Source organism: Amblyomma americanum, chromosome 6, assembly GCF_052857255.1.
Source record: "Amblyomma americanum isolate KBUSLIRL-KWMA chromosome 6, ASM5285725v1, whole genome shotgun sequence".
NCBI classification, from domain to species: Eukaryota; Metazoa; Arthropoda; class Arachnida; order Ixodida; family Ixodidae; genus Amblyomma; species Amblyomma americanum.
This window is the reverse complement of record NC_135502.1, coordinates 110,144,376-110,165,505: the sequence shown is the minus strand read 5'-3', so window position 1 is coordinate 110,165,505 and position 21,130 is coordinate 110,144,376. Positions and strand designations below refer to the sequence as shown.

The following is a 21,130-nucleotide window of genomic DNA, read 5'->3' as shown; positions in this document are numbered from 1 at the left end:
GTACCAATCCCCCTCTTGACAATCTTGGAATGAGCTGACGAGTACGGCAATAAGGACTTCTTAGTTCTAGGCATGAAGCACCAGCAAACATGGCCATCGTCACGAAATGTCAATTGAAGTTCTAAATATCTAATCGAGTAATAACGTCGCCCACACCATCAAAGAGGTCGCCGGAAAGCAGGGAGTCAATGTTGTGTTTTCATCTCCCTGCAAGCTTTCACGCCTGTGCTCACGTGTTGCACGTGGCAGGACTTATCGACCGGTTTGTTCGACGCAGCATGAAAACCGCTACGTGGTCGAAATTAGTCCGGAGCCCTCCACTACGGCACCTATTTCTTCCTTTCTTCTTTCACTCCCTCCCTTATCCCTTCCCATACGGCGCGGTTCAGGTGTCCAACGATATATGAGACAGATACTGCGCTATTTCCTTTCCCCAAAAAACCAATTATTATTATTAACTGTGCCATAGCCCCGCCGCGGTGGCTCAGTGGTTAGGGCGCTCGACTACTGATCCGGAGTTCCCGGGTTCGAACCCGACCGCGGCGGCTGCGTTTTTATGGAGGAAAAACGCTAAGGCCCCCGTGTGGTGTGCGATGTCAGTGCACGTTAAAGATCCCCAGGTGCTCGAAATTATTCCGGAGCCCTCCACTACGGCACCTATTCTTCCTTTCTTCTTTCACTCCCTCCTTTATCCCTTCCCTTAAGGCGCGGTTCAGGTGTCCAAAAATATATGAGACAGATACTGCGCCATTTCCTTTCCCCCAAAACCAATTTAACTGTGCCACAGGTGTGGTTTACAAAATTCCGTTGACCAGCGAAAATGTGTACATTGGGCAAACAGGCCGATGTATTAATGACAGACTAAGAGAACACCACAACTCTCGGTCCCCTACTGACGGCGCTAAATTTGCCTCGACATTGCCGGGAATGCGGTTGCTACCCGCTATTTTCCAATGTTAGTATTGTCGGCAGAGGCAAGGCAAAAGTTGAGCGCGAAATCCTCGAAGCGTTCCTCATTAGTATTCAAGGAGATGATTGCACCAGCAGTCCTTCTATCTACCTCATGCAGAAGGAACTTAGCTTCCTTTCGCAACGGCGTTAGATCACAGCTTATCTTTAAATGTAGACTGTTGTTAACTGAGCTGCTCAAACTTTGCCACTTTTCCTGGGAGACTGTTTTCTTCTATAAAGCGCAGTTGCTAGTCCAGTCGTCGTGTGTGTGCCTCGCCTCTTCGCTGTGTTCCGTCTTTTGACTGGGTTTACTCCTGAACATGTACCAACTGACCCAGATTTCAACACTACTGCATTCATATGTCAAGCTATAGGACCTTGTCGCCATGTGCCCAACCTGTCTCTGCGCCTAGGCCCGCCAAAATTGTGTACAGTCGTCCACACACTTGACCCGCCGCAGTGGCTCAGTCGTTAAGGCGCTCGGCAACTGATCCGGAGTACCCGGGTTCGAACAAGACCGCGGCGGCCGTGTTTCGATGGAGGCGAAACGCAAAAAGGCGCCCGTGTGCTGTACGATGTTAGTGCACGCTAAGATAACCAGGTGGTCGGAATTATTCTGGAGGCCTCCACTACGGCACCTCTTTTTGCCCTTCATTCTTTCTCTCCCTCCTTCATATCTTCTCTTACCGCGCGGTTCGGATGTCCGCCGATATATGTGAGGCAGTTACTGCGTCGTTTCCTTTCCTAAAAACCAATTTTTCAATTTTCAATTTACCGCACACTGACTAGAGCGCTTGACACCTGACTAGAGCACTTGTGTCATTTGCCAGTGATCTAGGGCTGGAAACCTGTCTATATGGGGCACGTACATTTCCGTGGGTCGTGTATAACTCATGTCTTTAAAAGGTGCTTTGGGCTCTGCGGTGATTGTCATAAATGCAAGAGAGAGCGCGCCGTCAGAGCGCTGTAGACAGGTGTCTGGGGGGGGGGGGGGGTGGACTTTATTGCTTGCTGTACAAGCACTGGGAGAGGAGACTGGGCGTTGTTGCAGTACGGCAAAGAGCGATGCTGCGTTTACGAAATATATATGACGTTTGTGAGATCCAGGGAGCCGACGCGGACAAATAGCTCTGAAACAGGGCAACGAATAAAGTATAACAAAGCAAATGTGTCAGCCTTTGCCCTATATCCTGCTGAAGCGTTGTTTGTCATGTGCAGCGAGACCATGTAGTATAATGGAACGATTCGACGTCACGACTGTGCCACATGGCTGACTCGATGAGGAAAGCCAGTGAAGCCAGGCGACAGCCGACACGACCGCGACCCTCGTGCAGCAAAAAACTTTATTTGCGCACATAAGACTATACTGTTCTCCGTCGGGAGGTCTAGGCGTGATGCTGGCGCGACTGGATGTGGTCATGACACGCAGAAGCACCGACAACACGATAACGCTACTAGAGTTTGAGGAGTCTGCAAGAGCTCACGGCTTGACCATGATAACGAGGCACAGTCTCTCCGCAGTCATGGCAAATCGGCAATACCGGCGCTTGGAAAAGATCCGCTCGGACAGGAAGTCGGTCTCAGAGCCACTGAAGGGTCAGCCATCGTGGCTCGTAAAAACGGCCGTAATGAGGTTGATAGTGCGGGCATGAGCGTGAGCGCCACCATGCGTCGTTCTGAGGCGCCAGTCAGTGCGCGTCGGAGATGACGAAGCCCGGTCCACTCCCCCTGCGTCGTGCGGGAGTGGGCGGCGGCGCCTTGGGCTCTTCTGCGTCGATGTCGTTTTCCGACGGATCCTCCGGGGGCAACGTCGGGCTGCTGGTCGCATCGATGGACGGCGCCAGCGTCTCGACCGTCGACGTCGCCTCTGCCACGTCGCGGGTGGCCGACACACTCACTGTCTGCTCGGTCGTTGTCTCCGGCGGCGACGGCACTCGCGTGCTGTCCTGAGCCGTCTCGGTGTTCTGCGGCACGTCTTGGTCGCCGATGGTCGATGGTGGCGCGGTTTCCGGAACATCGGTTGAATCCATGCTGGGCGCCCTGGTTGTGGTCACCACCGAAGCGGGCGGTACTGAGGACGGCTCCGCGACTCTCGTTTCAGAGGTGGGCTGGTTGGGCGCTTCGGCGGTGGTGCTTGCGAGCCCTGTCGACCTGGACAGCGTGTTTTCGCTGTCCGTGCTACCTTGCGCGGTCGGCTCGGCGGTGGGGTGTGCCGTGGAGTCCCGACACGGCTTCTCCTCGTGCTCTCGGTGGCGGTGTTCGAAGCCGAACCCAGATTCTGGTTCCCCGGCGTAGGAGTGGTCTGGCTTTCTTGGCGTCGGAGGAGTTGCGACCCGGGACTCGTGGCCCTCACCCTGTACGAAAGAGAGGCGTAAATCTCACCTGATGTCCCCAGGTGTCGCTAAAATTTTACCTTCCGCGCGCACCTCTCTGGCCATAAGTTGTCTACTTTTTCGACGCCTTAAAATGTTTCATTATTCAATATTGAATTAATTGATTGAGCCAACCTGGAGTCAGATGATAAAGGAAGAAACGAATATGCTAAGACTTCATGCACGTACTATCACTTTAGGTAGTGTAGGAAAATTGTAAATACAAGCTTGAACAATTAAAGTTTCCGCTCCAGTACGTTTGCTATCTTTGTCACGCGGGCCGCATATTTTTTTTTTGTATGACAGCGAAGCTCGGCGACAAAGACATGTGCTTTATACCCTGTCCGGTTTCTCAGGCTTCAGTTCTATTTGTTCTCGTCTGTGATCTCTGAGGAAGCCTGGAAATGAGTCGCGTTCACCAACACCGGATGAAAATTTAACTTGCTGACCACGTGCGCTTGGTAACACGAGTAGCTGTGATTTTAAAACAGGAACGAGGATTTCTAATGTTAAATATTCGACACTTGAGTCTTTCCTTCGCACGAGCTGCAAATAAGAAACCGCGCCCACTCACCGGCGAAGGCACTCCACGCAGCCAATTCATGAAGTCCACGAACGCCGATTTGACGCTGGCTGCGAGAAGTGAGAGAAAGAAACATTTCGATCAAACCGTTGAAATAAATCGATCAGTTAGGAAGTAATTGATCAATAGCATCCAACCGTGAGCAGACATACGGTTACAGAGGAAAGTTATAGAGCTTTATTAAAAGCCTCGCAGTAGAAAGAAAATTCGCCCTAGTCCGGGGAACAGATCATGCGACAGATCGTGAGCGGGATATGGAATCTTGCTCAGAAAGCAGGTTAGTATGGCCAGATGTAAATTGGTCAGGACAAGGTCGCTACATGACTGTTTCAGAGGATGAGTTGGCAACGCGGCGAGACACTGCGCCAGCTAGGGTTCATGGGCCGTGTGTTTCAAATAATTCATTACAGATGTTTCTTTGAAAAGCCAAGAGATACAACCTTCACGGTATATGCAGGTGGACTTTATGGCAAGGCGGACATTATCTGCGTGATAGAATGCAATTAAAAGGCAATTTGTTAACTAAAGCTGCCGAATAAAGTGTTTGAGTTTTGGTTCTAGGGAGCGATTATACTTAGAAATCGAAGGTGAGCGAAGCTTTTTAAATTTCAGAATCGGCATAATACTTCGAAGTGTAGAACGTAAAAGGCGGTTTTTGACTGAAAACTCGTTCAGTTGGCTTTTCCGCTTTGCACATTGGTCAAATGGCGTCTGTTGGACTATTAATGCGAGAATTACTTTAATAGTCTTGTGTTTTATGACGTAGAAGATCTCATTGCTTCCGTGCTGACACCACTCCCAGTGACACCGCGTTAACAATGCACAAAGTGGGAAAGCCAACTTAAAAGTGTTCAAAGGCACATATTTCACACTCGATATTTCGAACCAAGACGGCGGTGCGGAAACTTTGAAAAATGGACTTGTTTTTGATGGTGACAGCCTTCACTCTCGCAATATATTTTGCGATCAAACGGCCAGAGTTAAGAGGCTGATGAGTTAATTTTAGTTACTATTCGTTTCTTAATTGCTAACTGTTACGTAAGGGATCTAAGCCAATTGCCTTACAATCCACATGCATACACCGCACCGAAGTACATTTGAGGGCTATTAAAAAACGTTTGTAAGAATAATTTGGTGCCCCCGGTACATAAAGCAGTACTCAAAATGTTGTCGTGCCATGGTCGATGCTGCATTATTCAATGGAATCATAAAAACAGTATTTGTTTTTATGATTCCTAGGTATTGAAATACCTAGGATGATTTGTCATGTTTATACCACCAAAGCTCGAAACAACAAATTAAAACCAACCATAATGGAGAGTATCTAATACCCCTGCAACATTAAGCGCTTACTGTCTTATAAGTTTTGATGTCATTCGTGGCACACGGCTAAATTTAATTGCATTAGCCTTACCGCCATTCGCGACCTACTGAGTTCGCAACAACTCTTTCGCCCGAGCAATGCGTACTCTCGTCCCCGTCCCGCACGAAGAAAAGCATGCTACTTTGTTAGCACCAACTTGCTAATAAGAAGCAAATGATTATTTCATAACTTTCACTAAGATATGAGGCACCTCTACTGCATTTTCGGTGCGAAGGGCACCATTTTTACTGGCACTTCTAACAGATACTCTCGGCCTGTGCACTTGCGTGCGAGCTAATGGCTAGAATTCCTACTTCTCAAGAAACAGTGTTGTTTTCCGCAGAAAAATTTTTACATCACATTTGAACAACATTCCCGGGATAATGCGCCCATTTGATTTGAATAGGACAAGCTGTCGGGCTAGTTGGTGCTGACCCATTGTGGTTGACAGCGCTTAGACACATGAACAGGGGACACAAACAGAAAATCGACTTGAAATAGACACATAAAAATAGAAATGATTTGCAAAATTTTTTCTTTCACCTTATCCTTCCCTGCTCTATCCTTCGGTTTTTTTTTGTTTCTAGTTTTTGCTGTTTTACCCCTACTTGTCATTTCACGTCTAGCTACCACGAGTGCACAAAACCGCCGCCTGTTGGCGCCTTTGTTTTGGGTATATATGCAGTGTTGCGCCGGTTCTGGAATAAAGTTGAAGTTCAGAGCTTGTACCGTCGTCTTTTCTGTCTCTGTCCCCTGTCCGTGTGTCTAAAGGACGGTCAAACACAATGGATCATTTTCACTGTTTAGATTGAGGTAAACTTTTTAACAAGGTAGCGTTACGGAGCCCGTGTCCTAGAAAATCCGCCGTCGCCGTCGGCGTCGTTGGTCGTGAGGGAAAAATCCAGGAGAAATCACCGGAAAAGCAGCCTACGAGACATGTGGGCCACCTAGGCCACGTAAGTTTGTGGCGTACGTCATCAGAACCTGCCCACCTGATTGTGAATAAACTGCGCACCATGGCAGGTGGCAGTTAATTTAACGATTGGTCGCGAGCATTTGCTCGGGAAGAGCAATCTGAGTCCCCACAAGCCCCACCGGTGGCAGCACCAGCCATCGCAGGGCAGGGGCGCATCCCTTAACTGCTGCACCACTGCGCCAGCAGTATTATGAGGACTCCCATTAATTTGTGAATACTAATAAGAGAATGACTAATTCTGCATCAACGGGCATTAACCCATTAAAGCTATAGCGCCACACCCTTAATGTGGAGCTTAAATGTCGCCTCTAATTTTTTTTACTGCCTTGCAGGAGTTATTGTCATCGTGACTTTCGTATATTGACATTAAATCTGGACGTGTAGCACAAACTGCGAAAATAATGACATTAACAAACTTAAGGCGATAAGCATTCACTGCCATTTCTTGTGCGCGTGTGACATGGGTATAAGACTCTATACGGCTTGAAGGGACACTAATAACACCTCCATAAAATTTATCTTATTAAATATCGACTGTACGGTTCCTTGCAGATGTGTTGAATTTGTATGGCGGCAAAAAAATAATTTGCTTCGGAGAAAGCTGAATTTAGAATGAAAAAATTTTCCCTGCCACTAAATTATAAAACTATCGACGTCGAGAACGAGAATTACTCCGTGATCACCGTACGGAAGAGGATGGCGTTGTAGCATGGCTTCATGAATCCGCGCGGTAAGAACTGTCTTAAATGGCGACTGCACCACTGTTTGAAAATTCCGCGATATTCAAGGATTAAAATCTGTATAGGCTGTAGGAAAATCTCGCGAAGTTTTTTTTTTTGCGTTAGCATTTAAAATGGTCACGTAATGGATGATTATATTTCAGGCTTCCCCTCGCAGCACCAAAGGAGGGCGGAGAAGCTGGGTGTGATGTCACGGACGTTAAGATTTCGAATTTCCGCTGCCTTCAACCCCTCCCTGCCGTTCGTCATTCGACGTTGGCAAACAACACTCGACGGGCTGTGCATTTATGGCGTTTTCTTCCTTCAAATCAAGCGTTTATGCGTTAGAAGTGCACCAGTACCGTAGCTTGAAGGGCGTTGGGATTTTTATACGTGATTACGTCGTCATTTCAAAAGCTACCCCAAACTTACTTCGCGTGCTTTACCAGGAAGTTTCAAAGAGTCGACCCCTTTGAGTTCGTCTAATTCTATAACATCTATAGTTGGCCTTTAACGTCCCCGGAGTTCACTACGAAAATGTCCAATGGTACAGATCATTTCTTCAGCTGTCACAGGCACAGCTGGAGTGACGTCACAGCCAAGAAAGGTAATCACGGGTCAGCAGGCGGTGAGAGCCAATTTCAACCGCCAATATCAGGGAAATAAAGAGGTTAGATTATATTAGATGGCTCTGCGCTAGCGTGACGTCACGGCGCTTCATAATGACCGTGTGAGACGGCTGTGTGAAGCTCCTTTGCCATGGTAGATGTCAGATCACCAGCAGTAAGAAGCCAATATTCAGTATGCTCGTCAGCGTGAGATTTAGCGCGGCAGCGGCAAAGTCCAGCCGTGCCTGAGACGGAACGCAAACCAGCTGTCGAGGTCAAACTGAACATTGTTGCCAAATGAACGCCGCATTTGTTCGGTACTGCCGCAAGCGCAAGGGGGAAGCATCCGGAGCAGCTGTCCCCTTGGCCGTGGCCGGAAGGTCGACGGAGCCGCCTCCTCCTAAACGTGTGCTAATGGATGAACAGCGGGCTAGTAAAATTGAACAGCAGTCTTCCAAACAGAGGCACTCCGCAGGACTCGATGTTGTCTTCGACGCTCTTCAATCTTCCCCTCTGCAAACTTCCTCCTCGCCTCTCAGCCATCCCGACTATCTGGCACGCTCTGTACGCCGATGACCTCACAATATTGACAGTCTCTGGATCCCTGGGTGACAGACAAGACGCTCTGCAAGCGGCCGTTGGTGCCGACCAACGCTCTCTAACGCGGAGAAACCTTCGGCGCTCAGCCACCATGTCTCAACTACTCGTGCTGCACCCCACTGCCGGACCGAAAACATCGCCTCCTCCTAACACCAGCTTCTCTTTGGATGGGGAACCATTCCGTGAGTATCCTTGCTCCGCGTGCTGGGACTCGCCTTTAGAACGAACGACCATCCCTCCCATACTGTGAAGCAGCTCCTGGACACGTCCAACCATGTCATACGCATGAACGCCCGGTTCAGCTGCAGGGACACAGGCGCACCGAAGGTGATATAATTCGTTTGACCCAGGCCCTAATCCACATACGGCTTCACTTAATTATGGGGCCCCCTATCTTCCCTCATCCAAGAGACAAAGGAATAAATGAACCACCTTCTCCGAAGAGCCTATAAGCGAGCCTTCGGTCTGCCACAGCATACGCCCACGCAAAGATTGCTGGCTATGGGGGTATGGGGGAGGCTTTCAGGGGCTGACGGAAGTGAACTTGACCAAGAAAAGAGAACGTGTTGCTCTTATTCCAGCCGGGAGAGTCATTCTCACCCAGCTCGGCCTTCATCTTCCAATGGATACCCGGGCATTAGAGAGCCTCCATAGGCTGTAACACACCCAAATTCAAATCACCCCTCCCGCTCCCAGCTATATGCACCCCTCTCTCCATTAAAGATGTAGGACAACCACCACTCGCTACATCCAGCAACATTATGCAAACAGTGATTCGGTCCGTTGCTGTTCGCTATCTAAATCGCTTTGCAACTTCAATGGCCGTTACAGGCCGTATAGGCTCCCCTCTTCTTACTGCCTTCCTGCCTACCCCTGACGTCACTGGTGCTGAGGACAGCGCTATTGTCCTTGCTCCACCAATGTAGGAGTGCTGTCCAATAAAGACGCTTTCACCACCAACAGCGGGTACGGCTCTGGGGATAGCTTTTCGTTGAATGGTTCTTTTAAGCCCTAGTTTACCTAAGAAGCATGACGACTGAACTCTGGACATCAGGAACAGCATACCCCAATTCACAAATGAGGTCCAAAATACCGAGGACAGCCCCGTGGCGGGCCCTCATCTCCTACATATGTGGAATGCTCGGCGCTCTCTTACCAAGAGGTGGAGAGAACAGCGACACAATCGCAAGCTGCAGCTGCGTATTGAGCTCATCAACGCTCAGGCTGAAGAGTATGCATGTACCCTTGCCAGAGGGAACTGAAGTTCGCTCTGCGACAGTCTTCAAAGCACTCTCGGAGTGCCTAAACAGTGCCGCTTATTAAGATCACTAATCGACACCAGCAAGCGCAAATCCGAAACCTATGATCGGCTGAGCAAGATCGTTCACTCAACCCCGGGCGGCAACGAGTTAATACTAAAGCAGTTGCAAGACAGGTACTTATGCGTATAAGCCCACACATACCCCGTCTCGAGTATGCTGGTCTGCCCAACGAGGCCATTGATGCACCGATCACGGCTGGAAAAGTCAGCGCGGAATTCGCAGCCATGATGAAAACACCGCCCCAGGTCGAGACAAGGTGACGGCCCGGCTCCTATAAAATCTCCCCGACCACCACCTTACATCCTTAGACCGATTTTTCAATGAAAAGCATTGGAATACGGGTCAACTGCCATCGTCCTGGAGGCTGGCTGACGTACGATTCATATCAAAACCCAACGAACCCCTGCTCTTAGACAATCTTCATTCAGTTTCACTAACGTCTTGCTTGAGCAAACTCTTCGAAAGAGTCGTCACCGCCTGACTTCGGGGAAAACAAACCTTCTGCCTTCGACGCAGTTCAGATTCCGGCCGTACCTGCAAACGCAAGACAACCTCCTATAGATATATAAATACCTCCTCGAGAAACCCCAAAACCCAAACCAAGACTATTTTAGCATTAATTCGAAAGGACCATTCGACGACGTCTTTCACGCCGGCATCCTGAGCCGTCTAGCAGACGTCAGATGCAGTCCCAAGAACTACAACTATATAAAAGACTTCCTAACATCGAGATAGGCCGTTCTCAACCTGGGATCCCTCAAGTCTGAGTATATTCTACTTGACTCACGAGGAACCCCACAGGCGGTCTTGTCACCCATGCTATTCAACCTGGCGATGAAAGACCTACCCTCCCAGCGTCACAAAATCGAAGGCGTACAACACGCCATGTACGCAGATGACATCACGACCTGGTGCCACACCGGGAACGACGCAGGGTTGGAACAACCTCTCCAGGCCGCAGCCGACTTGGTCCACCAGTACGCAAAGATCAGAGGCCTACAATGCGCATCGAAGAAGTCGGAACTGCTCATACTCAAGAACCCGAGACAACCTGTAGCCCAAAACATTTCAATCAAGATCGATGGACACGAATCCCCAAGTGATCCGAAATTAAAATCCTGGGCCAGTATATACCACAAATCCGGCAAAACACCACGACCGTCAAAAAACTCTAAACAACAAAGCAAATAGCCAGGATGCTCAGCCGCATCCGCACCAAGCACCACGGCGTTAAAGAAAAGAGCGCAATTCATCTGGTGCACGCGTTCACCGTCTCGCGAGTAAAATACATGACTGCTTACCTCCACCTCACCAGTCAGCAGTTGCAAAGCTAAAATCACTTATAAGGGCGGCCTGCAAGATATCACTGGGTCTCCCAAAGACAGCATCAACATCGCGCCTCATGTCCCTCGGCATCCACAACACGCCCAAAAAATCTGGGAGGCGCAAAGACTTTCGCAGCTCAACCGCCTGGCCATCACTCGAACAGGCCGGACCCTCCTGAGCAAGATACACATCAAAGTACCCTACCCGGTCGACAAAAGGACGGAGCGCCCACTATCGATCCGCAAGAACGTCTGTATACGCCATATACGCAGAAGTGTGCATCCAAAATGCAACACGAAACGAATAAGTGCCAGAGCCAGAACCCTGCTCAAGAAATGGGATGGTCGGCCAGATACGATCTACGTGTATACAGCCGGTCCAATCCAAGCACGAATGGCCACCGCCATAATGAATCCCGAGCACGCAGAGGAGGCAGCCATCGTTCTAGCGCTAGCCGCCAACCCAAACGCTAATGTACTGACAGATTCCCAGAACGCATGCCGATATATTAACAACGGACTAATCCATCAATAACACACACTGTTCGCAAAACACTCCTCTAGTCAAGTCTCAGTCGTATGGTACCCGGGACACACGGAACCAACTGGAGGGAGTGATACCGCCCACCGGCACGCCTGAGCTCTCTCACACCAGGTTTCCGCGACAGTGGACAAGGCAGAGGAACACGTTACACAGCTCACAATCCTTTTTGCCGAGCACCTACAGGCCTACAGAGAGGCCAGACAAACATACCACACACCTCCCGAAACCCTATGCAAGGCGGAAGAACACGCCCTCCACCGACAGCAAAAAAACACTATCGTTACCCGACTTAAGCTCCACCAATGGTACCCCACATTCTAAAATCAGTGCCCAAACTGTGGAAAAGTAACTAAAGCTTTCCACATGGTGTGGGAATTCAATCCCAGTATCGACTTCCTAATCCCAATCTAAGCAGTGGGAGGCTATTCTGCACAGCGAGGACCCCGACAAGCAAGGAGGACTGGTTCACAGAGCCCAAATTGCGGTTCAAGCCACTGGGCTGCAGCAATAGGTGGACAACCCAAGACTCCAGGAATTTCCATGCATCCAATAGTTTTCAATCAATCACCCAGGGGCGCCTGCAAGTGGACGTTCCCGAGAAAACACCCTGTGTCGTGATGCACTCCAGGTTGGCCTGGGGGAGGGTACATTCACGGAGAGAGAGGGTGAAGTGCACTCAGTGCGGGGAGATCTCATGGGAGGGGGAAAACATGAGAGGTCTTTACCTTTGCTTCTAGATTCCCGAAACGTGTCTTGTATATATTCTACCTGAAGCCGAAATGTCATCACCATATCCGTGGACGAGAGCAGCGATGCTCCGGTTACCAGGGAGATGGGAGGCGGCTAGGGATGTCTTCCTGGTGGGAATCCTGTTTCAATGGGAGGTTACGCTCTGAGGACGGGAACCCATCGCCGCCGGGAGGACGCGCGGTGGCCCAGCTGGTCTGGGCGCCTCTCGCGGAATGTGCACGGGTGGAGGCAGAGCCATCTCAGCCACGGTTCCTGGTTGGGACCGCCTTGCGGACGGACCTCAGTCGTGTGCCGAATGCCTTGGGCAATCGGCCCAGTGGTCGTTTGACCCGAAGGAACGTTGGGGGTACCGGCAGTTATCCTCGGTCATCCGACGCCCGGCGGAGGGCTGGCGCTGACTTCCCTATTCCACAGCTGCATCGCACGTGTGGCTGTAAAACGGGAGCTGCCGTCCTTTTGCAGCTTTTGCAGCAAGGAAGCTCCGGCGAGAACTAGCGGAAGAATTTTTAATGCGTAAGCACTACCTGCCTCATGCGTTCGTCCAGAGAAAGTGTGCACAGAAAATGTTACCAGAAAGTGTGGACACTTACCCGAGCCTACCCGAGTTGATAGTAACTCGGGTAAGCTCGGGTAAGTTCGGAGGATAGCCGCGCAAGCGCCAGCCAATAGGAGGAAGGTCGGGTAAGCTCGGGTACTAACTCGGCTAAGCTGCGTAAATTAGGAGGGGCGCCGCGTAAGCTGCAGACAATAAGAGGAAGCTCGGGTAAGTTCGGAGGAGCGTCGCGCCACCTGCGCGAGTTGCTCGGTAAGCGCAACATGGGTACCACAATCCCTACGGGTGGCTGTGATAGGAACAGCCACCTGCCATTGCAGTGGCACATCGCTTAACCGCTGCGCCACTGCGCTGGTAGTGGTATGAGGACCCACCACCATTATTGAATGTTAACTAGAGAACGACCAATTCTGCATATATTGGCCCTGATCCACAGAGCTCCGAATGGTGTGCGGTCTGGTGGCCAACGCGAGCTAGGCTACATAAACCACAAACACACCAACGGAAACAGCAGTTGTGCACAATGTTTTCGCATTCATAGCACGTAAGCAGACTTAAGTGCTCCAGGTAGTTTCTTTATTGCTCCAAATAGTCATGAACTAGAACCATGTTTTGCGAGGCAACGCCTCTTTATTGTCCCATCCGCCGCGACAACTGGATGGCTATCTCACTTGGCTTCCCAGTAATTTATTTCTGGCTCGATCCTAAATGCGATGGCTGAATTTCGAGGAGGCCGGATGGAAAACACTCGTGCATTGAGATTTTGGTTGAAACTAAAGAGCCTGAGGGTAAAAACAACTGGAGGGGATACTTAAGCTCCGCTTTAAGGATATGACGCGATAGAGTTGATGAGTTAATGCCCACATATGCGGAATTGGCCATTCTCAACTTTACATTGCTTATGTCCCTGGGAGTCCTCATACCACCCCTTGCGAAATGGTGCAGCGGTTAAGGGATGCGCCACTGCCCTGCGATTGCAGGTGATGCCGCCGGTGGGTGTTGTGCGACCCAAGTTGCCCTTCCTGAGCAAACTATCAACTATTAATTTAACTGCCACCTGCCAGAGTGGTTAGTTTCCTCACAATTTGGTGGGTAGGTTGTGATGACCCCACAAGGTGATGTGACCCAGGTTGCCCACCTAGGTTGGTTTTCCGGGGGCGGCTACCTGGGCCACCCTACGACACCCTATTTATCGCTCACAACGCCGACAACGCTGATGTCGGATTTTCTGCGTAACGGGGCCTTTAACGCTATGCGTTAGAAAGATACACCGATATACTGAATTTATCCTAGTTTTGCCAAACTCTTTGTTGAAGTGCATATTTACAGAGGGTCGAAATCAAGGTTGTCTTTTTAACAATCCCTAAATCCTAGCTTTCTCCTTGAGGTGCAGCGAAGGTATTCAAAATTCAAGCAGTGCTTATATGCTCAAAAAATTTGTGCATGGCATGTGCATTAAAAAATTCAGGGGCACTTTATTGACCTAGAGTGCGGTGAGGCGAAAGCCTTTAGCGCGGTGTTGCCGCTTGTGTCACTAATTTGTGGTTAAGATGTTATTAAATACACAAGCGTTCGTGAATATTAAATGCTTGAGACACTGGAGGACATTTGGGAGGCATCCATCTCATTCGACGCCTTTCTGCAAGCACTCTCCAGCGTCCTAGACAAGGAGAACTCCATATGTGTTTGCAGGAAGTAGCGTAGTCGTTAGCACGCTCAGCTGTGGAACGGAAAGATGGTGGTTTGAATCCCATCATGCAAAAAGATCTTTTTTCTTATCGAGTTGAAGAGTGTCACGGACGGACGGACAGACACCGCGAGTATGAGCGATTGAAGTCTTTCGCCTTAAAATGAGCCAGCTCTGAGGAGGGGCCTGCGCTGTGGCTCTTCCCTAATGTGGGAATACGCCTGCGCCAATCTGCAAGAAGCGAAGTCGCCATTAGGCACTGCAAGACATTTGTCAACCTGTTGAGTTATCACTACTGGTGAGGCTATGAGAACACCTCTCTTTTTTTCTTGTGTAACCAGTTCAGTGTTCTTAATTTTGCTGTTTTTATCGACTGAAACTATCAGTAAGTAAGTAACTTAACGATGTGGAAGCCTTCAAGGCTCCTTTAGTATCTCCGTCTCAAGCTCCCCAAACAGACGTGGAAGCACATGGTCAAACTTAGCCAGAAAAATCTCCTTCCGCTCCCCCTCCCACGTGCAGGGTATCATACTGGGCATCGCTTAGTTAACCCCCCTGCCTTTCCATTCGTATTTCTTTCTATCTTTTTCTTTCTCTCTCCCTCTCCCAGGAATCCGTCGGCACCGAGATCGCTCGTACCATGGTCACGGGCACACTCACATCGCGCGCCTGCATGCTATACGATGCGCAACCCGCCTCGACCTGAGCAAGGCGCAGACCTTAAAACGGAAAGGCCTACTCAGCAAAAGTCTCCAAGTTGTCGCGGCTCTACCGCGTCACGTTCAAACCAATTAGTCGTAGCTGTATACTCGTAACTCACTACAGCTCGAAGTTATCGTGATCGAACGGAAGGAGAGCAATAGCGCCGCTGCATGCTGACATGCTGACCAAGGCGGGCCGGCAACTCCTCGTGTGTGCGGAGATTAAGCCGGATGACCTCGATCCAATTCCCTTGAAGAAAGATGATACACAGCGGAGCTTGAAGCCTTTATGGTGCAAAAGAAGCGCAGAAGATTCCGACCTGCTAAGCAGAGCGCGCTCGAAACAAGGCCAAAGGTGGGAAACTTCCATATGCACGAAAGTCCAGCAAATACCGATGTCAGTGTCAATTGCTCCGATAGCGGCCGGGAGAAAACAACTAGTGCGTCGTATCGCTATCATGACAACGACATCAAGCAGAAAAAAACTTTATTCCTGCGCTGGATTAGAACCGCCACCGTCGAATAAACAGCAGCTTCATATCGCGGTCACTCAGACAATTCAGCCACGGCTGCAGCCTTATCGCACTTCGTGCGTGGGCAGGAATAATTCAATTTTTACATCAGTTCACCGACAATCGCCAGCTGCACTGAAGTAGTTAAAATCGAAATTTACCGGAGTTTCCTACCTCTGGCACGGCCAACAACGAAGCGACGATATTCAGGGGTACAGCCTGAGACCCCAACTCACTCACAACAGCCGTTGCCGGTGTTGAAGTCATTGGAGGAGACTACACGTATACATGCTCAGCTATGACGTTGCTCCTGCGTCAGCATAAAATGGGTTTCGCCATGCCACACGTGTGACCATCGCATCAGCCGCAGGTAGCTGCAGGGATTCGGTGAGCTTCTGTACGTGAGAAGTGTCGGCAACGGCAAAATCCAGCCGTATACTCAAGGCGGAACGCGAACCCGGTATAGACTTCGCGGTAAAAGTGAACATCGTCGCAAACTTAACACTGCACCCCTTGGCCGTGCCCACGGGCCGTTTACGGAGCCGTCGCCCGCTAAACATGTGCCAACGGCTGAAAATATGCTCGCAAAGTCGAACAGCAGCGGGAACACCTTCGTCAGAAGCGAGAAGCTTTTCGCTGAGCTGTTCATGTCAAGCCGCTTTGAAAATTAAAAAAATTGGATGTGGTTTAGCTCTGGTTAACCCAAGTTGAATTGCGATAGCTTCGTTTCGTCTCATTCTGACGCTCTCCTAAACTCAAAGCGGTCTCTTCCGCAGTTGGAGTCATTCCGGGACGTGGCACGACTTCTAGCCGCATCTTTGTTACAACGTTTCTCGAGTCGTGCGAAGCGTTCTTCTGGCGTCTCTTGAGCGCGTTGTCTCTTCCTCGCTTTGTTCTGTCGTTCCAGATCAGGTGTCGCCAAAGTCGCGTCAGCATTGAGAGCATGCATGATATTTGTAGATGCACCCAGATCAAGAGATGTTGAACGCATTCGCCTGGCTGCAAAATATGCACGCCGTTTAGCTAAACGTTGTTCCCACGCTTCATCCGTTTCTTCCGCACGCTGCCGCTTCTTAGCTGCAGCACATCGTTGCAGCTTCACCTTATACACATCATCCGACATACCGTGGAGGATTCGCTGGGACGACTGCGACGAGCCGAGTTGGGGGGCCGCTTTTCCACAGCTGGCATGACGTCACGTAGAGCGAGCGCCTCCCCCACGGCAGCGGCGCGTGGAACATTCGCTGGGACGATCGCGACGAGCCGAGTTGGGGGGGCCGCTTTTCCACAGCTGGCATAACGTCACGTACAGCGAGCGCCTCCCCCACGGCAGCGGCGCGTGGAGGATTCGCTGGGACGATCGCGACGAGCCGAGTTGGGGGGGCCGCTTTTCCACAACTGGCATGACGTCACGTAGAACGAGCGCCTCCACCACGGCAGCGGCGCGTGGAAGATTCGCTGGGACGATCGCGACGAGCCGAGTTGGGGGGCCGCTTTTCCACAGCTGGCATGACGTCACGTAGAGCGAGCGCTTCCACCACGGCAGCGGCGCGTGGAGGATTCGCTGGGACGATCGCGACGAGCCGAGTTGGGGGGGGCCGCTTTTCCTCAGCTGGCATGACGTCACGTAAAGCGAGAGCCTCCCCCACGGCAGCGGCGCGTGGAGGATTCGCTGGGACGATCGCGACGAGCCGAGTTGGGGGGGGGGGCGCTTTTCCACAGCTGACATGACGTCACGTACAGCGAGCGCCTCCCCCACGGCAGCGGCGCGTGGAGGATTCGCTGGGACGATCGCGACGAGCCGAGTTGGGGGGGCCGCTTTTCCACAACTGGCATGACGTCACGTAGAACGAGCGCCTCCACCACGGCAGCGGCGCGTGGAGGATTCGCTGGGGACGATCGCGACGAGCCGAGTTGGGGGGGGGGGGCGCTTTTCCACAGCTGGCATAACGTCACGTACAGCGAGCGCCTCCCCCACGGCAGCGGCGCGTGGAGGATTCGCTGGGACGATCGCGACGAGCCGAGTTGGGGGGGGCCGCTTTTCCACAACTGGCATGACGTCACGTAGAACGAGCGCCTCCACCACGGCAGCGGCGCGTGGAAGATTCGCTGGGACGATCGCGACGAGCCGAGTTGGGGGGGCCGCTTTTCCACAGCTGGCATGACGTCACGTAGAGCGAGCGCTTCCACCACGGCAGCGGCGCGTGGAGGATTCGCTGGGACGATCGCGACGAGCCGAGTTGGGGGGGGCCGCTTTTCCACAACTGGCATGACGTCACGTAGAACGAGCGCCTCCACCACGGCAGCGGCGCGTGGAGGATTCGCTGGGACGATCGCGACGAGCCGAGTTGGGGGGGGGGCGCTTTTCCACAGCTGGCATAACGTCACGTACAGCGAGCGCCTCCCCCACGGCAGCGGCGCGTGGAGGATTCGCTGGGACGATCGCGACGAGCCGAGTTGGGGGGGGCCGCTTTTCCACAACTGGCATGACGTCACGTAGAACGAGCGCCTCCACCACGGCAGCGGCGCGTGGAAGATTCGCTGGGACGATCGCGACGAGCCGAGTTGGGGGACCGCTTTTCCACAGCTGGCATGACGTCACGTAGAGCGAGCGCTTCCACCACGGCAGCGGCGCGTGGAGGATTCGCTGGGACGATCGCGACGAGCCGAGTTGGGGGGGGCCGCTTTTCCACAGCTGGCATGACGTCACGTAGAGCGAGCGCCTCCCCCACGGCAGCGGCGCGTGGAGGATTCGCTGGGACGATCGCGACGAGCCGAGTTGGGGGGGGGGCGCTTTTCCACAGCTGGCATAACGTCACGTACAGCGAGCGCCTCCCCCACGGCAGCGGCGCGTGGAGGATTCGCTGGGGACGATCGCGACGAGCCGAGTTGGGGGGGGGGGGGCGCTTTTCCACAGCTGGCATAACGTCACGTACAGCGAGCGCCTCCCCCCACGGCAGCGGCGCGTGGAGGATTCGCTGGGACGATCGCGACGAGCCGAGTTGGGGGGGGGGGCGCTTTTCCACAGCTGGCATGACGTCACGTACAGCGAGCGCCTCCCCCACGGCAGCGGCGCGTGGAGGATTCGCTGGGACGATCGCGACGAGCCGAGTTGGGGGGGCCGCTTTTCCACAACTGGCATGACGTCACGTAGAACGAGCGCCTCCCCCACGGCAGCGGCGCGTGGAGGATTCGCTGGGACGATCGCGACGAGCCGAGTTGGGGGGGGGGGCGCTTTTCCACAGCTGGCATAACGTCACGTACAGCGAGCGCCTCCCCCACGGCAGCGGCGCGTGGAGGATTCGCTGGGACGATCGCGACGAGCCGAGTTGGGGGGGGCCGCTTTTCCACAACTGGCATGACGTCACGTAGAACGAGCGCCTCCACCACGGCAGCGGCGCGTGGAAGATTCGCTGAGACGATCGCGACGAGCCGAGTTGGGGGGCCGCTTTTCCACAGCTGGCATGACGTCACGTAGAGCGAGCGCTTCCACCACGGCAGCGGCGCGTGGAGGATTCGCTGGGACGATCGCGACGAGCCGAGTTGGGGGGGGCCGCTTTTCCACAGCTGGCATGACGTCACGTAGAGCGAGCGCCTCCCCCACGGCAGCGGCGCGTGGAGGATTCGCTGGGACGATCGCGACGAGCCGAGTTGGGGGGGGGGGCGCTTTTCCACAGCTGGCATGACGTCACGTACAGCGAGCGCCCCTCGCGGCAGCGGAGCGCAGCTGCAGCATGGAGGATTCATTGGGACGATCGCGACGAGCCGAGTTGGGGCCCCGCTTTTCCACAGCTGGTATGACGTCACACATAGGTCACGCTAAAGGTCAGTGATGGATTCTCCGGAACGACGGCCATGAGCGGAAACCTCGAGCAGTACTGCTTTCGCAATAAAAACTGAAAATCGGTTTTTGGAGAAAGGAAATTGCGCAGTATCTGTCTCACGTATCGGCGGACACCTGAACCGCGCCGTAAGGGAAGAGCTAAAGGAGGGAGTGAGAGAAGAAATGAAGAAAAAGGTGCCGTAGTGGAGGGCTCCGGAATGATTTCCACCACCGGGAAATCTTTAACGTGCACTGACATCACACAGCGCACGGGCGCTTTAGCGTATCGCCTCCATCGAAACGCAGCCGCCGCGGTCGGGTTCGAACCCGGGTACTGCGTATCAGTAGCCGAGCGCCCTAACCACTGAGCCACCGCGGCGGGTAAGCCTTTGTAGTTTTTGTGGTGTCTTTTGCCTTACAAAAGCTACATTTTCAGTGAAATTGGCCTCTTAGTAATCTATCGATATAAACTTCCATTTGTCCCCAGTGCCCCTTTAGCATTCGAATTAATGACACTGTCTCGGCTCGATTTAGTCGGCACCGGCCACGTGAAATGACATGAAATGTGTAGAGGATGTGTGAAGGAGAGTGGGCAGAAGTAAGGGATGAGAAAGAGCGAACGAGATGGGGGAGAGAGTTGGATATATACTCTAAACACGAATTAACCTATATACGAGTAAAAACGGAGTAAGTTGTCCTCTCGTGCACTCCCGTTTAGGGGCAGTGAGTAAATTTCGTTTACGAAACGTACGGAATGCTTATTGTCGGCAACAAAGGCATGTTCTCACAGCAGAGCCTAGAAACTTGATTAAGTTAACAATGGAAGGAGGCTTTTAAACGAAGTGCTGGAGGTCCTGCGGTTAGCAAAGAGAAGAGGCTGAAACCTCGGTTAAAATCTTCGTAACTGCTAGAGCTTCGCATGTTCTGAAGAAGGAATCTGTTTCCGTTGCCAACCCTAAGTATCGCGTATTTTTTGTGATGGTGATTTACTTCCAAGCTTACGCAGCATATACGTATACCCTGTCCCTAAAAGAGAGCGCGCTGAACGAGATCTTACTCCCTATTTATTCCGATACAGGGTAATTCGTGTTTAGAGTGTTAGGAGCCTTGCTCGCAGTTACTGTCGCATTCGGCGCGCACAGTGGCTGTGATCGGAGTTTAATCGTCCAGTTCGCTCCCTTTTGCTATCTGCCTTCCCTCTCCTACATATGCGCGGCATCGATAGCAGCCCCGTTGGTTCCATTCGGCAGGCCCGTACAGTGCTCTCTTCATTTCTCACATGGTGGCTTACTGCTTACTGCCACTCAAGGGCGCGACAAACCCGGGACCGGTTCCTGCCGTGTGGTCCCATCAATGCTCCCGTCCAGGAGCCGCAACGCAATGTTTTTGTTTTTCTTTACTTTATGGCCGGCGCCAGCTTTTTCGCGTTTATTACGATTGTCCTGGACCAGACGGGTTTTCGTCCAACTCTCTACTTTCCTTACCAGGAGTAGAGACTGAAAAATTTAAGGGCACATAAGGTTGCCGGAGGCCTACTGCGTGTAAGTGCAGGTAGGTGTTAAAGGCGCTCGCTAATAAAACCGATTTCATTTAGTAGTGAGCAGAATTGAGCTTGATTAAGTTAACCAGCATGACGCATGAAAGTGGCTTCAGAAACATGCCTCCACAAACCTGCGCACGTATAAGAGTGGAGTGGGGGGTAAAAATTCGGTTGCTGACAGCGTTCTGGAGCACGTGCCAA

At 52.1% G+C, this 21,130-nt stretch overlaps 1 protein-coding gene across 2 annotated transcripts in view; it reads right to left on the bottom strand.

Annotated features, from left to right (window-relative positions):
- Positions 1-2,262: 2,262 nt before the first annotated feature.
- The window catches only part of LOC144094905 (uncharacterized), a 34,510-nt gene continuing 15,642 nt past the window's right edge, over positions 2,263-21,130 (bottom strand). The window contains exons 3-4 of one of the 2 annotated variants that reach the window (XM_077628773.1): positions 3,898-3,956; positions 2,263-3,305 (exon numbers count right to left, since the gene is read on the bottom strand). In XM_077628773.1, coding sequence (XP_077484899.1) covers positions 2,640-3,305; positions 3,898-3,956 — 725 coding nt within the window. In that variant the 3' untranslated portion in view covers positions 2,263-2,639. The remainder of the gene's footprint in view (positions 3,306-3,897; positions 3,957-21,130) is intronic. The other variant, XM_077628772.1, reaches the window with a different exon arrangement.